Source organism: Tarenaya hassleriana, unplaced genomic scaffold, assembly GCF_000463585.1.
Source record: "Tarenaya hassleriana unplaced genomic scaffold, ASM46358v1 Cleome35, whole genome shotgun sequence".
Classification (NCBI taxonomy): Eukaryota; Viridiplantae; Streptophyta; class Magnoliopsida; order Brassicales; family Cleomaceae; genus Tarenaya; species Tarenaya hassleriana.
Window position 1 is genome coordinate 892,859 of NW_010966617.1, and position 18,251 is coordinate 911,109.

At 39.5% G+C, this 18,251-nt stretch overlaps 3 protein-coding genes across 4 annotated transcripts; 2 read left to right on the forward strand and 1 right to left on the reverse strand.

Annotated features, from left to right (window-relative positions):
- Positions 1-3,992: 3,992 nt before the first annotated feature.
- Positions 3,993-6,608, forward strand: LOC104822071 (microtubule-associated protein TORTIFOLIA1). Its single transcript, XM_010553161.1, has 5 exons — positions 3,993-4,954; positions 5,048-5,162; positions 5,265-5,722; positions 5,867-6,279; positions 6,375-6,608. The coding sequence occupies exons 1-5, from the start codon at positions 4,130-4,132 to the stop codon at positions 6,385-6,387; spliced, it is 1,824 nt and encodes a 607-aa protein (XP_010551463.1). The 5' UTR covers positions 3,993-4,129; the 3' UTR covers positions 6,388-6,608.
- Positions 6,609-6,841: 233 nt separating this feature from the next.
- On the reverse strand, positions 6,842-7,979 carry LOC104822072. The gene is made up of 2 exons (XM_010553162.1): positions 7,591-7,979; positions 6,842-7,251 (listed from the first exon to the last, which is right to left on the reverse strand). The coding sequence occupies exons 1-2, from the start codon at positions 7,947-7,949 to the stop codon at positions 6,966-6,968; spliced, it is 645 nt and encodes a 214-aa protein (XP_010551464.1). The 5' UTR covers positions 7,950-7,979; the 3' UTR covers positions 6,842-6,965.
- A 2,737-nt stretch (positions 7,980-10,716) lies between these two features.
- Positions 10,717-13,277, forward strand: LOC104822073 (glycosyltransferase family 92 protein At1g27200-like). 2 transcript variants are annotated; one of them, XM_010553166.2, is made up of 2 exons: positions 10,717-12,464; positions 12,747-13,277. In XM_010553166.2, exons 1-2 carry the CDS (start codon positions 11,010-11,012, stop codon positions 13,074-13,076), a joined length of 1,785 nt encoding a protein of 594 aa, XP_010551468.1. In that variant the 5' UTR covers positions 10,717-11,009; the 3' UTR covers positions 13,077-13,277. The 2 variants fall into 2 exon arrangements, with proteins under 2 accessions (XP_010551468.1, XP_010551465.1); XM_010553163.2 differs by having other exon boundaries at positions 10,718-12,660; positions 12,943-13,277.
- Positions 13,278-18,251: the final 4,974 nt, after the last annotated feature.

An 18,251-nucleotide genomic window follows, 5' to 3' on the forward strand; every position in this document is an offset into this window, starting at 1 on the left:
TAGGTTTTTGGACAGCCGTTGGTAGGTTGCGTACAGGTTGTGGTTACCGGTGATAGCCGGTGAACTTTGGATTAGGGGCGCAGCGCTAGGGATTCAGACATTGGGGACGTCCTGTGGCATTTTCGTGATATTTCCAACATGGTATGGGTAAAGTAGGTAGATCATCAAAAAAATAAAAACAATATTCTAATGATATCATGTGATGTAATAAGTAATTTGAGGCTTTCGATTCAATGCTCTAGAATTTTTTCCATTTTCGCGTCCCGCGATTTTTGTCATTAAATACAAACTTTGAGAATTTTTAGTTCCATTATTAGAATTACAGTTTTGACAATTTTACATGCATTTAAAATTGCTTATAAAAAAAGTAATTTTAAATAGGAAATCAAAAGGCCCATTTATATTCGGGCTTCCATTTCGGCCCATATAATGATTTTTTTTTTTGTAATGATGGGCTCACATTTTCATCTAAATGGCCCATCATGAACCTTCTCTTCTAACCCATTTTCTAAAAATTACCCCCAGTAAATATTAATTTTCTATAAATTAAATCCAATTAATTTTGAGTTGGTGAGTTTGGCTGTCGTCAATCATGAAAGCGTACCTAATATATTGCTTTTCTTCTGCATTGCATTGGCCATTTTTTCTTTACCTTTGAATGCAATATTTCTTCTTCTTATGATGAATAATGATTTATGATAATTGATATGCCATCCCCATATCCTCAAATTTAAAATACTATATCTTATACAAAGAATATAACGTAGAGGAGTTGAGTTTATATATTAAACATAAACTTAAGCTAGATGTCAATGTATTGACAGCGTTTCAAATACCTAATATTCAAAAACTCTAGAAAAGAATAAGACTTGCGGAGTTTAGAGTTTGAATGATGTACCGAACATGAGTATTATTATACGTATATACATACGTATATATGTGTAAGTAACAGGACAAACTAAATCATGATGACATTTAAAAAAAAGGAGTATGGATCCAAAAACCTTTTGATGATTGAAGAGCAGCTTCCATGTGGAAAATGCATATGATTGTTCAACCAAAAAAAAAATGCATATGATTGGTCTGTGTGTGTGTGTGTGCGCAACTTCTTCATCTATGTGTTACTCAATGATAATTAGCAACCCTCCAAAACAGGATTGGACCCAATCATATGCATGTATGTATGTATGTATGTATGTATGTATGTATGTATGTATGTATGTATGTATGTATGTATGTATGTATGTATGTATGTATGTATGTATGTATGTATGTATGTATGTATGTATGTATGTATGTATGTATGTATGTATGTATGTATGTATGTACATGTGCTAGATTGAGGCCGAGTGAAACACATGCAGGATTCCTTGTACATGAACCAAACTCTAAAATATTTGCCCAAAACTCCAAATGGGTATATGGGCATCGACCTCTCATATGTATATGCACATCATATTTTTTTTAAAATGGAAGGAGAGAGAAGAGAACAACATGTGCATAGCGTTTCCTTGGTGGGAAAACACACATGACAACATCTAAGATATACAAATTCTAATACATATATACATATATATAGAGAGAGAGAGGGAGATTTGTGATAACATAGGTTTTGGCCATGTGAAAGGCTCCTCCATTCTTATCCTATATATCATAAGTTGTGTGTGTATATATATATATATATATATATGTTAGTATTTGGAAGTAAATTAGGGATTCCTTCATAGTTATTTTTGCCACTTAATTTTATAGTCAAACAACGTCACTCGCACCTTTCGTCCTCTAGTGTCTTTGCTTTCCTTTTTTTTCTTCTTCTTCTTCCCCACAGATTCTTGCATCTTATTTAGTTGGGACGTCATCGTTTTATAAAGTACGAAAAAATAGCAATGTCATATCTACAAAGATATTAAAACCACAGCTTTATTCGATATTATTGGTATTAAAAAAAATTAATTAAAAATATTTAAAATTTTAAATGGTTAACGACATTATAAATGATTAGATCTAGAGATCTTTAATCTCACTAATTTTAGTCTTTACTAATATAAAAATTTGGGATAGAGTTTAAATGCTAGACAACGTTATAAACGGTCCAATATTCCGTGAAAAAATTGTACAAAGAGGGATACAATTTCTTCGATTCGGTGGTCAAACAAAGCAAAGCACACATCGATCCCCGATCTTAAATGTTTCTACTGACCAAATCAATGCAGCGGTTTAGCTGGGCCGTCATTGTTGACAATCTTTCTTCCTTCTTTTTTTTTAATCACATTGGTGAATTTCCTGTAACATTCATTTTGCAAACCCTAGCCAATAATTATAATGTACCGCTGTAAAAAAAAAAAATCACTGCAGATGAAATAACGAAAAGTATACCTCGATAAAATCTTTTACTTCATGGGATCATACATAAATGTAGAATTATTTTTATTTTAAGAAAAAAGAGGGATGAAAATAACAAGACGAGGGCCGGACAAAGCCAAATCGAAGGAACCATTCCATAAGTGATTTGTCGGACGGAACAAAAGCTCACATGGCCCCTTCCCACACACTTCACGTCTCCTTCTTTGCCTCAAATCATGCATATATATGCTCTCTCTCTCTTTTCCTTGAAAACGATCATTCTTTTTCCTTTTTTCAATGCTTCTATCCAATTTTATCTAATAATAATTATACCCACTTTTATATATATATATATATATATATATATATGTATATATGTGTATGTTATATGCATTCATAATGTATATATATATGTATAATAGATCTAAAATCCCTCGTGGTTTGTTTTTATTGTTCATGCATTTATGAGTGTAACACTTGTGATTGTTGATAAAACCTTATATTTAATTACTTTCATCGGATCGATCTCTTTATTTTGTTTTCGATCGCAACAAAAATACGTACATGAGATTCGAGTAAATCGGAGAATATATAATATAGCGGTAATTAACGTTTTTACATGCATGCGTAAGAAATCATCACATGCCGCTAATATTGGCGACACGTTTACCACTTCCTATGAATGCCAAGTAAGCATGTATAAAATTATTGTTGTTATTTTGATAGACGGTTAAGTTGTAGATAATATAATTAGTTAATAAATGATTAGTAATCAGTATTTGATATAATATATAATCATAATAACAAATAGGATAGTGTTTTCGACAATAAAGGGCTGGGATTAAAAAGCTAAGCAGTAAAAGGATCGCAGTAACATTAAATAAGTGAGGAGTTAATAAAGTCACGTGATCATCTGCCCACCCCACTCTTCGTATATGCCTTCTCCATGTCCCCTTCACGTGCTTCCCCATTATCATCTCTCTCGGTATTTACTTCTCTGCCACTGTAATTCTCTTTTTTATTCGAATTATTCCTTCTGAATATTCAATTTTGTTTATTAATTTGATTATTTAAAAATGTAAATACACTCAAAATGTTACTCATCATTTTATTGATGGGACTCCATGAACAAAAGAGATCTCTCCATGTCGCGGTATGTTGCTAGGTGTCAAATTCAGCTGGAATTGTTTTAAAATTACGAACTCGATTTCATTTGATAAAACCTGAATAAATTAATTAATTTCCATCAATATTCTGAACATGTCAATCGTCAAAGAGAAACATAATATTTATATATTCTTATTACCGCTTAATTACTCGAATATTTGGAATTGTTCCAAGGTTTGCCAGTTGGGATTATATTCCGTTGCCTGTAAGTTATACAATATTTTATTTCCTCATATTTAAAATTATTGTCATTTTTTCCTTTCGATAATGACATTGGATAATTACTAATTTACTATCAAATAAGTAAATTCAGGTGATATGAATGGGATTAAATGGTTATAATAAATATATTTACAATTTCAGAAACATTCCTCCCTGATTTAAAAAAAAAATACTCCTATTTTGGCCATAATAATAACAAAACGAATAACACTAACAATAATAATAGAAAAAAATGAAATAATTTTATTTTTATTTTCACGACTCCCTCTCTCGTTGGCATTTAAAAAGCCATTACCCAACTCAACCGTCGACATACATCGCAACTCTCTGCCGCCATATCCAGACAGTTTACATTCAATGCGACAAAATTAATCTCCAGAATCTCAAATCGGAAAAAATGTCGATCCACTTACGATCTCCGGCGAGTCCTCCGGTCAATTCCTTGCCGTCTCCGCATGATCTCAAGCAGCGCGTCATCGCTTGCCTCAACAAGCTCGCCGACCGCGACACCTTGGCTCTCGCCTCCGCCGAGCTCGACTCCATAGCCAGAAACCTCACTCATGACTCCTTCTCTTTGTTCCTCAACTGTATCCACAACACCGATTCATCCTGCAAATCTCCGGTGAGGAAGCACTGCGTCGCTCTATTGTCCCTTCTCTCCCGCTCCCATGGCGATTCGCTCTCCCCTCACCTCTCCAAGATGGTCTCCACTGTAATCCGCCGTCTCCGTGATCCGGATTCATCCGTACGCGCCGCCTGCGCCGCGGCCGCGGCGGACATGTCGGCACACGTCACTCGGCAGACGTACGCCGGCGTGGCGAAGCCGCTGATGGATACGCTTATCCAGGAGGGCGATTCCAACGCCCAGATCGGGGCGGCGATGTGCCTGGCGGCGGCGGTGGAGGCGGCGGCGGATCCGGAGGCGGAGCAGCTGAGGAAGGCGCTGCCGAGGATGGGGAAATTGCTGAAGAGCGATGGATTCAAGGCGAAGGCGGCACTGTTGGCTGCCGTGGGGAGCGTAATCGGCGCAGGCGGCGCGGGAACAAAGGCTGTTTTGGACTGGTTGGTCCCGTCGCTGACGGAATTCCTGAGCAGCGAGGACTGGGCGGCGAGGAAATCGGCGGCGGAGGCGTTGGTGAGAGTGGCGACGGCGGAGGAGGAGTTGGCGCCGTTTTACAAGAAGGCGTGTACGGCTGCTCTCGAGAGCAGGAGATTTGATAAGGTAATCATTGCCGCTGAACCAAGCCAGATTCAGGGTTCTGTCGAGGAAATCTAAATCAGATCTTTGATGTGCTCTGTTGGATCTATGATTCAGGTCAAAATCGTCAGAGAAACAATGAATCGTGCACTGGAGCTGTGGAAGGAAGTTCAATCCGATACTGACGAGGCCTCATCATGTCCATCTCCATCTCCATCTAGATCTTCCACTGGTATGTTTCAATTACAACATCTTTGAATTCGGCTGGATATTAGGTTTAGAGGGTGATTTTCATGGGCTGATTCCAATTAATTGCGTCTAAAAATGGGTTCAGATGATGGAAGCATTGGATGCTTTTCGTCAGTGACAAGAAGCTCGTCAACTGAAGTTGGATTTAAGACCCCCCGACCAAAGAAAGCAACCCCCAGAATGAAGAGGTCCCCCTCCTTACCCATGAACAAAGCAAATGCTGCAACCGGACAAAAGGAAAATCTTGCAAGAACGAACCAAGGGAATATGAACTCGTTAGCGGTCTCCAAGGTGGATAACAATGGACCACCATCTCTTTCTCCGACTCAGTCTTTGGACCATGGAACCTTAGCATCTGAAGAGAAGGGTGCTGTCTCTGATAAAATCCACGGCTCGTGGTCTGGCTCCCGTGTTGTCCCTTGCAATGACAATGACAAGAACGAAAAGGACGAGAACAAGAAAGATGGGGAGGAACTCTCTTTGATACGCGAACAGCTTGCTCAGATCGAGAACCAGCAATCCAATCTCTTAGCCCTCATTCAGGTATACCATTGTTCATGGTCTTATCCGATGCAATGCGGTTGGACACAGACAGTTTGGATATTTTCCCCTGCAATGGGGAACATTCTTATAATAAATGACAGTATCAAAAGAACTCCTTTCTTATATGATTCAATTGAAATGCAGAAATTCATAGGGAGCTCACAGAGTGGGATTCAGTCTCTGGAGTCACGAGTGAGCGGCCTCGAGATGGCGTTGGACGAAATATCATTCGACGTGGCAATTTCGAGCGGGAGAATCCCCAAGAGCAACTGCTCAGGAGAAGCATGTTGCAAGCTACCTGGTTCGGAATTTCTAAGTCCTAAATTCTGGAGGAAACCCGAAGCTCGGTTGCATTGCTCAAAGTTATCTTCCTCCTCCTCAGTTCAAACACAGACAGTGAACACTGTCTGTAAGGTAACCGGATACCAGACCAATGATGATCAGACAAAACCAGAACCAACTGATGGCAGCAGAGGAAGTTCAGGGTTTCAGAACAGATCTTCCAAAAGCCATTTCCAAGACTCTTTGCTTACAACTCTACAGAATCCAACAACCAGGTAAAGAGTGATTTGGGTGTGGATCAGTGATCCAAATACGAAAAAATCCGGTTTCTAGTTTCGATCCCTTAAATCATTTTCGATGTTTATGTCAGGTTATCTACTTGAACCGAGCTGACTGATAGATTTTGGGCAAAGGTGGTGTGAAGAAGCTGACAAAAAATAAACCAATCTCAGATTCGATGCTTGGACTGCATGTTTGCTCGTCACATGTCTTCGTAAGTTTAATATTGAGTGAAAGTGATCATGTTTCTCCACATCTGAAGCCAATATAGGAAAAAAAAAGATCATGTGCTTGTGAATATAAAATCATTTTTTTTTGTTTTAAATATATATATATATATATATATAATCATTTTTTTGGGGGGTTTGGGTATCGGTATTTCAATAGAGTATAAGACCGTAGAAGCTGTACAAAAGGGATTGATCTCTCTCGTATTTATATACATACACCCTAACCAGAGTGCCTCATGTCAACTCACACACACCTTACATGCATCATCATCATCATCATATCTATATGCATGATGCGTTTCGATTCGTGACAAATAAAAAATGCCCATGTGTCGAATATGATCTTATTTGGTTAAGCAAAAGGGATTTTGTCGTAAGCCTAAAAAACACAAGATTGGTTTGACAATTATTAAGAAGAGAATATATATGGAGAAGAAAAATCCAAAAAGAGATTATGAAGAATCGCGGCATTGGGGACGGTCCTGAGGGAGGGTGGTCAAAGTCTGGGGAGCGTCGGGAGAAGGGACAACCGCGGCTTCATCACAGAGGTAACGAATCCGACCAGTTTTGTCTTCCCTGCAATCCGTAAGGAGCAACCGCGTTTGGAAGCGCACTTCGCCCCTCTCCTTGATATCATCCATGATGCTTTTACCAACCCCACCTTCCTGCTCCGCCGCCGCCACTGAAACCCTAACCACCTCTGCTAGACCCCTCTCCCTTCCAGCGACGAGAACGTACCTGCAACACATATTGCAACGCATCGATATTGGTTTACAAACTTTGCACGTAATGTTTGTAAACCATTATATGTATATATATATACACACACACACACACACAGGTTTATATGATCGTCTATCCATCTATCTACGTTTCGTGTGACCAAACCACGTTATACGTCTTTTTTTCTATAAACAAATTATAGAAAAACGTTTAAAAGTGATTTGATTGTATAAAAAGTAGATCTACTACTATCAGTTAGTAGCATAGTAACAGTGATTAGTGATGATTAAAAGTGTTTATAAATATCAGAGAATTTAATCCGAAATCGAAATAAACAAAAAGAAATTCATATACCTTTGAGGAGATGAAGTTGCTATTGTAAGATTGCGGTAGAGAATGGAGGCTTGGACCTCTCCGTCCGTACAACGAACATAAAAGTCAAATTCAGGAGGCAGCCGTAGAAACACGTCCCACTTGGCTCCGATCCGATCATCGTCGGTTACGTCAACGACTGTGAAATCCATCGACACTTGTCTGATCATCGGAGGCAGCGGCGGTATGCTTGCTTTCACTAACCCGACAGTTACCATAACAAGAGCCGCCATTGAGGCCACACCCCAAATCAGTAATGTCATTCGATCGGGTTTAGGGTTGACTTGGCCATTGCCGTTGGCGGCGGAGGACGATGAAGATGACGATAACCCGAAGATCATGGTCTTTTATCAGATTTATAAAAACCCTAACTATTGATGATCCGATCTGAACATATAATGCTCGAGAGACTATTGTGTAATCGGATAACGATTTTCATCCTAACTAGGAAACATTCACCCGAATCTCAACCCTAGTTAGCGTTAATGTCGGAGCCAAACCGTTAAAAAAATACCGAGAGGTTTAGATTTTTAGAAGATTGAATAAAAACAGAACCGAATATTTTAAAATCCGGAATAAACCAAATTTTTTTAATAGATGTAAAAAGAGTATGATTTTTTTTATAAAAAATAACATCATCAACATCTTAATCCCAAGTTTATTTATTTGGAATCGGTCACATGAATTCTTCTTTTCCACTCATTTATCCTCCAAAATTTGCAATACATCCAAATCATTCCTGATGACTCGTTCCCAAATAAGTTTAGGTTTATCCCTTCCTCGTTTCTTCACTTCTATCCTTATACTCTCTAATTTTCTAAGCGGAGCGTCGAACGATCTACGTTTTACATGTCCAAACCAAACCACCTTAAGCGTCCTTCCCATAATTATTTCTTTTCTATGGTTACGATTCCTAATTTCTCTCTAATACTCTCATTTCGGATTATGTCCATCCGTATATGTTCATACATCCATTGCAATATCTTCATCTCGACCACACATATTTTGGACACATGTTGTCCTTTTGTCACCCAACACTCACTACCATACATCAATGCAGATCTTATAGCTGTACGGTAGAATTTTTCTTTCAACGGTATGGGAGCTTTGCGATAGCAAAGGACCTTCGTAGTTTGCTTCCATTTCATCTAACCCGTTTTTATCGTACGATTAACATCTTCGTCGCAACCTTCTCTTTTGAAGGATTGAACCAAGATATTTAAAATGCGGGTTTTGAAGTATTAATCCTCCTTACAAGTTAATTCCTAAATGTTAAATTTTAATATTAACAAAACGGTAACAATACTAAATGTTAAAAATAATAAATAATTTACGTATAAAATAAAAAGATATAGAATCCAATTATGGTAAAACAAAATTGAAGGATTTTAAAATTAAATATAATCAGAATTTTTATGAATGAAGGTTGAGCTGGGCCGACATAGATCGGTCCAATTTCTTACATATATTTTGCCTCTCATGGTCATGGCGATCCACGACATTGACCAATTAAGCCCATAGAGACGTATCGTTATTGTTATTATTGTAAAATTGATAGCGTATATAGAGAGGGAATGTTGCCCGTTTTATTATATTCACAAAAGACCAGACACAAAAATGGCCACAAAGAACGTATAATTGTAATGGAAGGCACATGCGTATTATTGTCTATTATCGTTATTTTTGTAAGAGTTTTAATATTAAAAAAAGTAATTGGAAGGATGGACGAGGAACAAGGGAACATGAATCCAACGATCTTACGTAATGTGCACGTCAACCCACCATTACCCTCTTGTCAATTTCCACGTGTCTATCTAACATTCCCCAACAAATAAGGTTTTTAATACGAATAATTGATTTTTCATTACATTTTTTTTTTGATAATCCGGAAGTTCACCGGGCCTTTGGCCCAACTACATCTTCCAGAGGACCGGGACAGCTCATGTGAAAACCCCTCCCCAACCAGAAATCGAACCGCCAACCTCTGAATGCTTTGCATTCACCTGCTAACCACTCGCCCACAGACTGTTGGGTATTTTTCATTACATTTAAACAAAGTAATTTGTAATTTTTTTTCTTTTCTTTTAAAAATTATGCACTAATTGTATTTCTACGAATGTTCAGGGTGATTCATGTATGAATTGTATGCATGTATGTATCGAAATTTAATTGTTGTTTTTAACCATATATGATCAAATTAAACTCGAATATGCCATTTCTTACCAAGAATATATCCTATTTATTTTTCTTTATAAAAAAAAACAAATCTGCCTTCTCATGATCAAACTTGGAAACGAAGCAATAATCAAAACTAACAACAAATGCTTGTTTAACTCATGAATCGTATAATCCAAATTTGGACAGTTAAACCGATAAAAGAGGAGCGCGAAATATTTGTCATATCTCGAATTTGCATTTTAAATTTGAATAAAGATCATATTTTTCAAATCATATGGTTATTCTTTTATCCTGAGATTAATTTGGACCTCAGTACAGGATATTCGATTACCGGAAAAAAAATCATGAACCAGATTGACTTGTGTAAACGACAGAGCTACGCATAAACATAATCCCTCCTCTCTCCTGGCGTAAACAAAATATTTTACGACGCTAATAATCTAATTGCGAGGGTATTAAGAAAATTAATCACTCCAAATAGTTAATTAGCATCTTAAAATGACCTGCACCAATAGGCTTGTTCCTCGTATGAACTAGAATAAAATTAAAAACTATTAGATCACGCAAGACAACTGTTTTTTCAATAAATAAATTAAATACACAAGAATATTTATATATATATAGGTTACCCAAAATATATATATATATATATATGTGGGCAGAATGGTCCACCACATGCTTAGCATCTTCGGACATAAGTCGCACAACTTGAGGTATCTTCCTCGCTTGTTTAGTTATTAAACTAACAAAATTAAGACTGTAAATTAAATTAAACCCTTTTAAATTAATCGATAAATCAAAGTTAGAAATGGTTAGTAATCGGTGGGAACTTCGCTGCCGGTCCATATGACGCAGACTGACGGCGACTTTGTATATAGAATGAGTCGTCTCTCCTTCTCCTTCCATATCTTTCTCTTTCCATTCTTTAATGTCAAACTATTTCATGCTTTCCATTTAATAAAAAAAAAAAATTGGGAAATTTAAGGGAATTAACAAAAAAAAATGAGAGAATAAATTCGTTAAAGCAGGAAAGTCATAGCTACTAGCTAGTGGAAGGGAAGATACTGTTGTCGGCACCAGATCTCTTCTGTCCGAGTGAAGCCTCCCCTCGGGTCGTACTGGAAACCCTGTTTTTCAATCTTCTTGTTCTGGAATCCAAACAAGAAACAAAGGAAGAAGATTTAATACGTTTTTCTTTTTCTGGAGAAGGAAGAGAGAAGGAGATGATGGAGTATGAGAACGGGAAGAGGAGAAAAGGTCGGAACAGACAGAGATTACACGTCCAGTTCTCGTCTGTAAGGCCTTTGATCTTGTGTTTTTGTTCCTTGGTCTTGTTGCTGTTGTACTTATTATCCGCCGACATGATTCCGGCGTTGTCGGTCCGTTCTGGCTCTCTAAGACCGGTCCTTAGGGTTCCGGCTTTGTCGGTCTTATCATCCATCGACTCGATTCAACGCTCCTTTCACGGTGGATTCCCCGAATTGAGAGTGGAGAACAGGGTTCAGTTTCCGGACCATCTCTTGCTGATTCTGTCGAACAAAATCGAGAAGAGTGAAATCCTGGATTGTGTTTACTCCCGTTTAAGCGATGATGCGGATAAACAATCTAGTAAATTTATAGGAAAGGGAGAGACTTTGGTCATGCCCGCGATTTCAATCGATGAGTACAATGAGTTTAGATCCATTGTTCGTTGTCCGAATGCTCCTTTGAACTATTCTGCTGCAGTTGGATTGCAATTTCATGGCGATTTTGTGAAGCAGAAAGGTGGTAGCGACCGTAATGTGACGGTCCATGATTGGGAAAAGGTTGTTTATGAGGCGGTGATCGATGGAAACTCGGCCGTTGTCTTCGTCAAGGGACTGAATCTGCGGCCGCATAAGGAGTCTGACCCTTCTTACTTCAAATGCCGGTTCGGAATTAGGAACCTTAAGAAAGATGAAGGGTTTGTTTTCGAGACCCGAGCTATTGCAGCTGCTCAAGAAGTTGTTCGGTGTGTATTGCCACGGAGTATGATGAAAAACCCGGAAAAGGCTCGGGGGATTCAGGTGAGTGTTGTTCACTCGGAGACCAGGGGAAGAGCCTCACCGCCTTTGCCTTCAGTGGCGAGAATTTTGGATTCTGATTCTAACGGGAAGAGGGTCGGGAGAAAGTATGAGCTCTGTGTCTGCACGATGTTGTGGAACCAAGCCTCGTTCTTACGCGAGTGGATAATGTATCATGCCTGGCTCGGGGTTGAACGCTGGTTCATCTACGACAACAACAGCGATGACGGGTTACAGGATGAGATTGAACGGCTAAACTCGGAGAACTACAATGTGAGCAGACATGTCTGGCCATGGATCAAGTCCCAAGAGGCCGGCTTCTCTCACTGCGCGCTTAGAACGAAAGGCGAGTGCAAATGGGTCGGGTTCTTTGACGTCGACGAGTTCTTTTACTTCCCTTCTCGGCACAAACTGGGTTTACCCATTGAAAATGCGCTGAGGACGCTTGTCGTGAATTACTCGTCGTGGGCACTGGTCGGAGGGATCAAGACAGACTGTCACAGCTTCGGCCCATCGGGTCTGGACTCGATCCCGCCACGAGGTGTGACAGTTGGATACACATGCCGGCTCGTAAGCCCGGAGAGACACAAGTCTATAATACGACCGGACATGCTGGCGAGCTCGCTTCTGAACGAGGTGCATCACTTTCAGGTGAAGGAAGGAGTCGGGCATGTAAAATTACTGGAAAGCACTGCGAAGATGAACCATTACAAGTACCAGGTCTGGGAAACGTTCAAGGCCAAGTTCTACAGAAGGGTGGCGACATACGTTGTGGACTGGCGAGAGAACCAGAACCAAGGGTCCAAGGACAGAGCCCCCGGGCTCGGGACAGGTGGATGCGCATGCCGGCTCTTAAGCCCGGAGAGACACAAGTCTATAATACGACCGGACATGCTGGCGAGCTCGCTTCTGAACGAGGTGCATCACTTTCAGGTGAAGGAAGGAGTCGGGCATGTAAAATTACTGGAAAGCACTGCGAAGATGAACCATTACAAGTACCAGGTCTGGGAAACGTTCAAGGCCAAGTTCTACAGAAGGGTGGCGACATACGTTGTGGACTGGCGAGAGAACCAGAACCAAGGGTCCAAGGACAGAGCCCCCGGGCTCGGGACAGAGGCCATCGAGCCACCGGACTGGAGCCGCCGGTTCTGCGAGGTCTGGGATACCGGTCTGAAGGATTTGGTTATCTCTAACTTCGCCGATCAGGTTACCGGTTATCTCCCCTGGCAACGGTTTGATCGTCAGTAGATGTTGTTCGGCATGTACATTTTACATTGACGACACATGGAAGCTATAGAATCTTTCATTCTTTTGATACAGATTCTAGCTAAATCTCTGTTTTTTTTTCGCGGTTTTGGATGTAGTTGTCGGGGGTTGGTTACAGCTACAGAGATACGACACATGTAAATTGCGTGACACTTTGAAATCGATTCTTTCCTTTTTCGTATATTTTCATGTTATTCGATCCTCGTTCGTTAGAATCCATGGATGGATCAGTGTGAATACAATCTCAGAACACGAAAAGCATCGATCGATCTCCAGAATCTCCAACTCACATGATCTGGAATTTTCCAGACAAAAAAAAAAGAGGGATTGAGTTGTAAGAACGAGACAAGTTCCAACGAGGTGGATCAGACAAAAAAAGAGGGAAATTATTTGATACCATAAGTTGGAGTTTCATCATAAGAATCCTGCAAGCAATTGGACTGCCTAATCGGTTTGTAAGATGGATCAGACAATGCATAACAACAACCAAGTTCTCGATCGCTGTTAATGGAGAATCTGCGGGGTATTTTTCGGGAGGTAGAGGCCTTCGTCAAGGGGACCCACTATCCCCTTACCTATTTATACTCGCAATGGAGATTCTTTCAAGGATGTTAGACGAGTCCGCTCTTTCCGGAAGACTCACCGCTCATCAGGGTTGTATGGATCCCCTGATCACCAACTTATCATTCGTAGATGATGTGATAATTTTTTCGGCAACAACCACTGAATCCATTACTGAAATAAAAGAAGTGATACAACAGTTTGAGAGGTACTCGGAGCTCAAAATCAATCATAATAAGTCTGATTTTTTTATTAGTGGTGTCTCTGAGCAGGAAGCAACAGATTTAGCAACCATTTTGGGTGTCCGACAAGGTTCATTACCAATACGCTATCTTGGAGTACCTAAGTCCATGGAAACTGTCAAAGCAAGACTATCAGCCCTTGATCAAACGAATAAGCTCCAAACTCCAATCTTGGACGACGAAATTCCTCTCATATGCGCGAAATGTACAACTTATATCCTCTGTCATATATGGTTTAGTGAACTCATGGTATGCTGTGTTTTTGTTCCCAAAATACTTAATAAGACAGATTGATGGAATGTGCGCCAAGTTCCTATGGAAGTCAAACGCTATGGGAGGAGGTGCACACAGAGTCATATGGAGTGCTATATGTCTCCCAAAAAATGAAGGTGGTCTGGGCCTTCGGAAGCTAGCCGACGTCAATCTCACAGCAAGATTCAAGCTGGTTTGGATTCTCTTTGCCAAATCAGGCTCGCTTTGGGTAGCTTGGATACGGAAGCATATATTCAAGAGAAGGTCATTTTGGACAACTAATCCATCACCTCGGCATAAGGATCAAGCAAGGCAATTCCTCAAGAAAAAGATTGGCAACGGAATCGATACACACTTTTGGCTTGATAATTGGACGGAACTTGGGCCACTAATAGAGTACCTCGGAGACCGAGGACCATGCCAACTGCGTATCCCCCTACACGCAACAGTCAACGTCGCAACGCAAGGGAACAGATGGTCTCTCCCACCGGTATGATCAGACAGAGCTCAACGTCTACAACAAATCCTAGCCACCACGGCAGAACCGGCACTGGACAAGGGACCAGATAAGATGCTATGGAAACATGACCCTGGTACATTCAAGGAGAGCTTTAGCACAGCGCATACTTGGAGGCAGTTGAGGTCACCATCACCGGCAGTTCCATGGGAAAAAATCATATGGTTTAAGCACACGATTCCGAGGCACGCTTTTGTGCAATAGCAAGCTTTCTTGGACAGACTACCAACCAGAGACAGATTGCACGGATGGGGTATACAATCTGTAGTCCAATGTACGCTCTGTACCGTAGACGACGAGACGCACCAGCACCTTTTCTTCGAATGCTCCTAAAGCTCAAGGTTATGGGTACACTATGCGAGTAGGATGCGGGCTGGACCACCTGTACAACTCTCTCAAATTCCCCGTTGGATCGAAACTGTAGGTCACGAGCAGCAACAAACAACACTAGCAAAAATCACATTGCAATCAGCGATCTATCTTATTTGGCAAGAGCGGAACAACCGTATCTTCCGCTCTCAGCTCACAGACATTGCTATACTCAGACACAAATTCGACCGACTTGTTCGGAACATCATTCTATCCGGCCAAAAGGGAAGTCAACAAGAAAACCTCCTACTACAAGATTGGTTCTACCTAACAAGACCATCTTGACCTTTTTTTTGGAGTTTGACGTTTTTTCTAGAAAATCCACCTGGAAGTTCTACTTTTTGTTATGCGGTGCTAAACCTTTATGTAATTTACAAACTGATCCCTTTTTAAGTAAATAGATTCACATTTCATCAAAAAAAAAAGTTCCAACGAGAAACAGTTCGAGATCGGTCAGAGAATCATAGGGCGGAGAACGAGGGGTACGGATCAGTTCTTTGACTTGGGCTTTGTTAATTGGACAGGTGATGATGGGCCTTCCATGAAGCCCAATAAGATCCAAAGCTCGGACAACGCGAGGAACCCTCTGAGAGATTGAGGGCTAATGGTCTAATAATTTGATTGAACCCCTAATGATAGACAAAATATGGAAATATATATATATATATATATATATATATATATGTAATTTAGATATGATTTATGGTAAATTTGTGTATTTTTATACTTATTTTTTCTATTACAAATCCTTGTGTCATGCATGTGTTTTTTTGTCTCTTTAAAACTCGAGAAACCTCAGGTCATATCGTATGTATTTTATATCATCGAACGCCTCGAATCAAATGGCTTGGAATATCAAATCATGGACACGGTTGATCATATGCGACGAACAATATATATATTTTCAAACGTGATATCATGGATACCACACACATGTCCCGATAATAAAACAAACAAGTACCTCAATTGAATAAGTGACTCGTCAATGTTATATACATATATATATATATATATATATATTTCACAAATCTTGGTGGTTGATATCTATATATTTACTTTCTGTGAGTTTTTATCTTACCGAAATAATATGTTATTTATTTTCTTCATTTTTTTTATGTAAATCGGATTTCTTTTATAAGATTGTAATGTCAGTGCCTTAAATCTCGTTCAAGAGACTCTGAGTGGTAAGGAGGTTTTGGAAAAGCAGAATACTCTATCTGAAACGGAGGCTTAGTGCTCGGGTAATTAAAGCTGAGTCAGCATCTTCTCTGAGTATATCACCAGAGTTATTGGAATATACCCAAAAGGTTGTAGTCTTACAGATTTAAAAAAAAAAAAAAATCTCTCGATTGTAATCGCTTTGATCCTTGATTCAAGAAATAAATCCTCTCTCCCCTCCGAGACGTAGGTTCGATCACAACGATCGATCCGAACTCGTAAATCTCCTGTGTCCTTTATTTTTCGTCTTTGATCTCTGTTCATCGAGTTCGTGCGAGATTGAGTGAGGAGAGTTCTTCGGTGAGAAGTGCGATACTCTCAAATTCTCTCGGAATTAGTACAAAGATAATATAATTCTCATGCGTCGGATGATTTTTTTTTTATTATAAAAAAATATTGAGGGTCCAAACAATTTAATATTTTTTTTATTATAGTTATAATTGATAATATGAAGTAGTATTTCTCTTTTGTTTTTGTTTATAGATTTGGAGGATTTGCCATGACAATGCCATCAACCAATCAAGAGGCGAAAGTTGGTAGAAGTGTCACTGTCCTCCACCTTTGTGCACACTACCCCACAAGCTCAACGCTTTTCTATTTGGCTTTTCGTTTAATCATATAATAAGCTATAAAACACATGAAATTTTTAAACGGGACGAAATCTTTTTTTTTTTTTTGATATATTGGGGAACTCCGTGACTACCTACCCTTACAAACGGATACGAACTGACCACCACCCGCACCTAACAGTCCCATGGACCTCAATCCGCCGGACCTGGCCACCAGACGCGCCTAACGCTCGGACCGTAGTTGGGCTTAGACGCCTGCGAGTCAAACCTCAAGCCCACGCGCACGAATTTGCAACACACGCGTAGGAGTTAAATCAGTCCGTTATGTTATAAATGAATCGGAGGATTCTTTCGAACGAGCGCTGCTACCGGACGATAGAGAAGAAGGGTAATAAAGAAATCGAGAGAGAGAGAGAGAGAAGTGATTGCATGCATTAGCTACAGAGAGGACGACGACCTAACACATTGAACGGTCCATGTTTTGTGATTTTTCTTGATAAAATTTAACATTAAACCCCACTATATAACCCTATTGGGTTTTCTCGTACCTTGCACTAACATCTCGTCAACTAGTCATAATCCATAAACCACATATAACTTATAACGCCGCAATTATAACACACTTTTTTTTTATAAACTACGATGTATGTGAATATATATATATATATATATATATATACACACACACGTTTATGTTGATGTTGATGCATACACGTTTAGAGTCCTATTTGTCTATATGTTATCTATCTGAATATATTATTAAAAAAATTCAAACATCACACATGCTTGTTCTATATGAGTTATATTTACGTTGACTGAAGTTTTAAAACAAGGAAAAGAATGATGATGAACCATGATACGACGATGATGTGATCATCTGATATAAGACCACTAACCCATGTCCTTTCCATTCGGCTCATCGTCATGGCCACATCGACAGTTCCCATACATATATATAACCAAGTAATATTATATATATATATATATATCAAATAATAATGTTCCTTAAAAAAGGTGGAAAAAAAGTTTGATAGATGATGATTCCTCACTGTTATTGAGTTGAAATAAAGCATAGTTGGTGAGGCGTATATATATATATAGAGAGACTAGAGAGAAGAACCCCCGAGATTCAAACAACACTGCCTAGAAGCTTTTTCGTCGTAATTACCAACAAAATTGAATTAAATATCGCTGTGTTTTTTTTTTCAGCTTGAACAGCTTTTGAATCATTTGTCTCTTCGTTTTAGGGTTATTTGTTCGGGACGATGGATCATGTGTGCTCGCAGTGCCACAACAATGGATCCTGTCGGAGCGACGGCCGAGATGAGACTGGCATATGGCTATTCGGCGTCCACGTGTCACCTTCTTATTCGTCTCCAGTTAGGAAGTGCGTCAGCATGCCCAACCTGACCCACCTCAACGGCGGGGG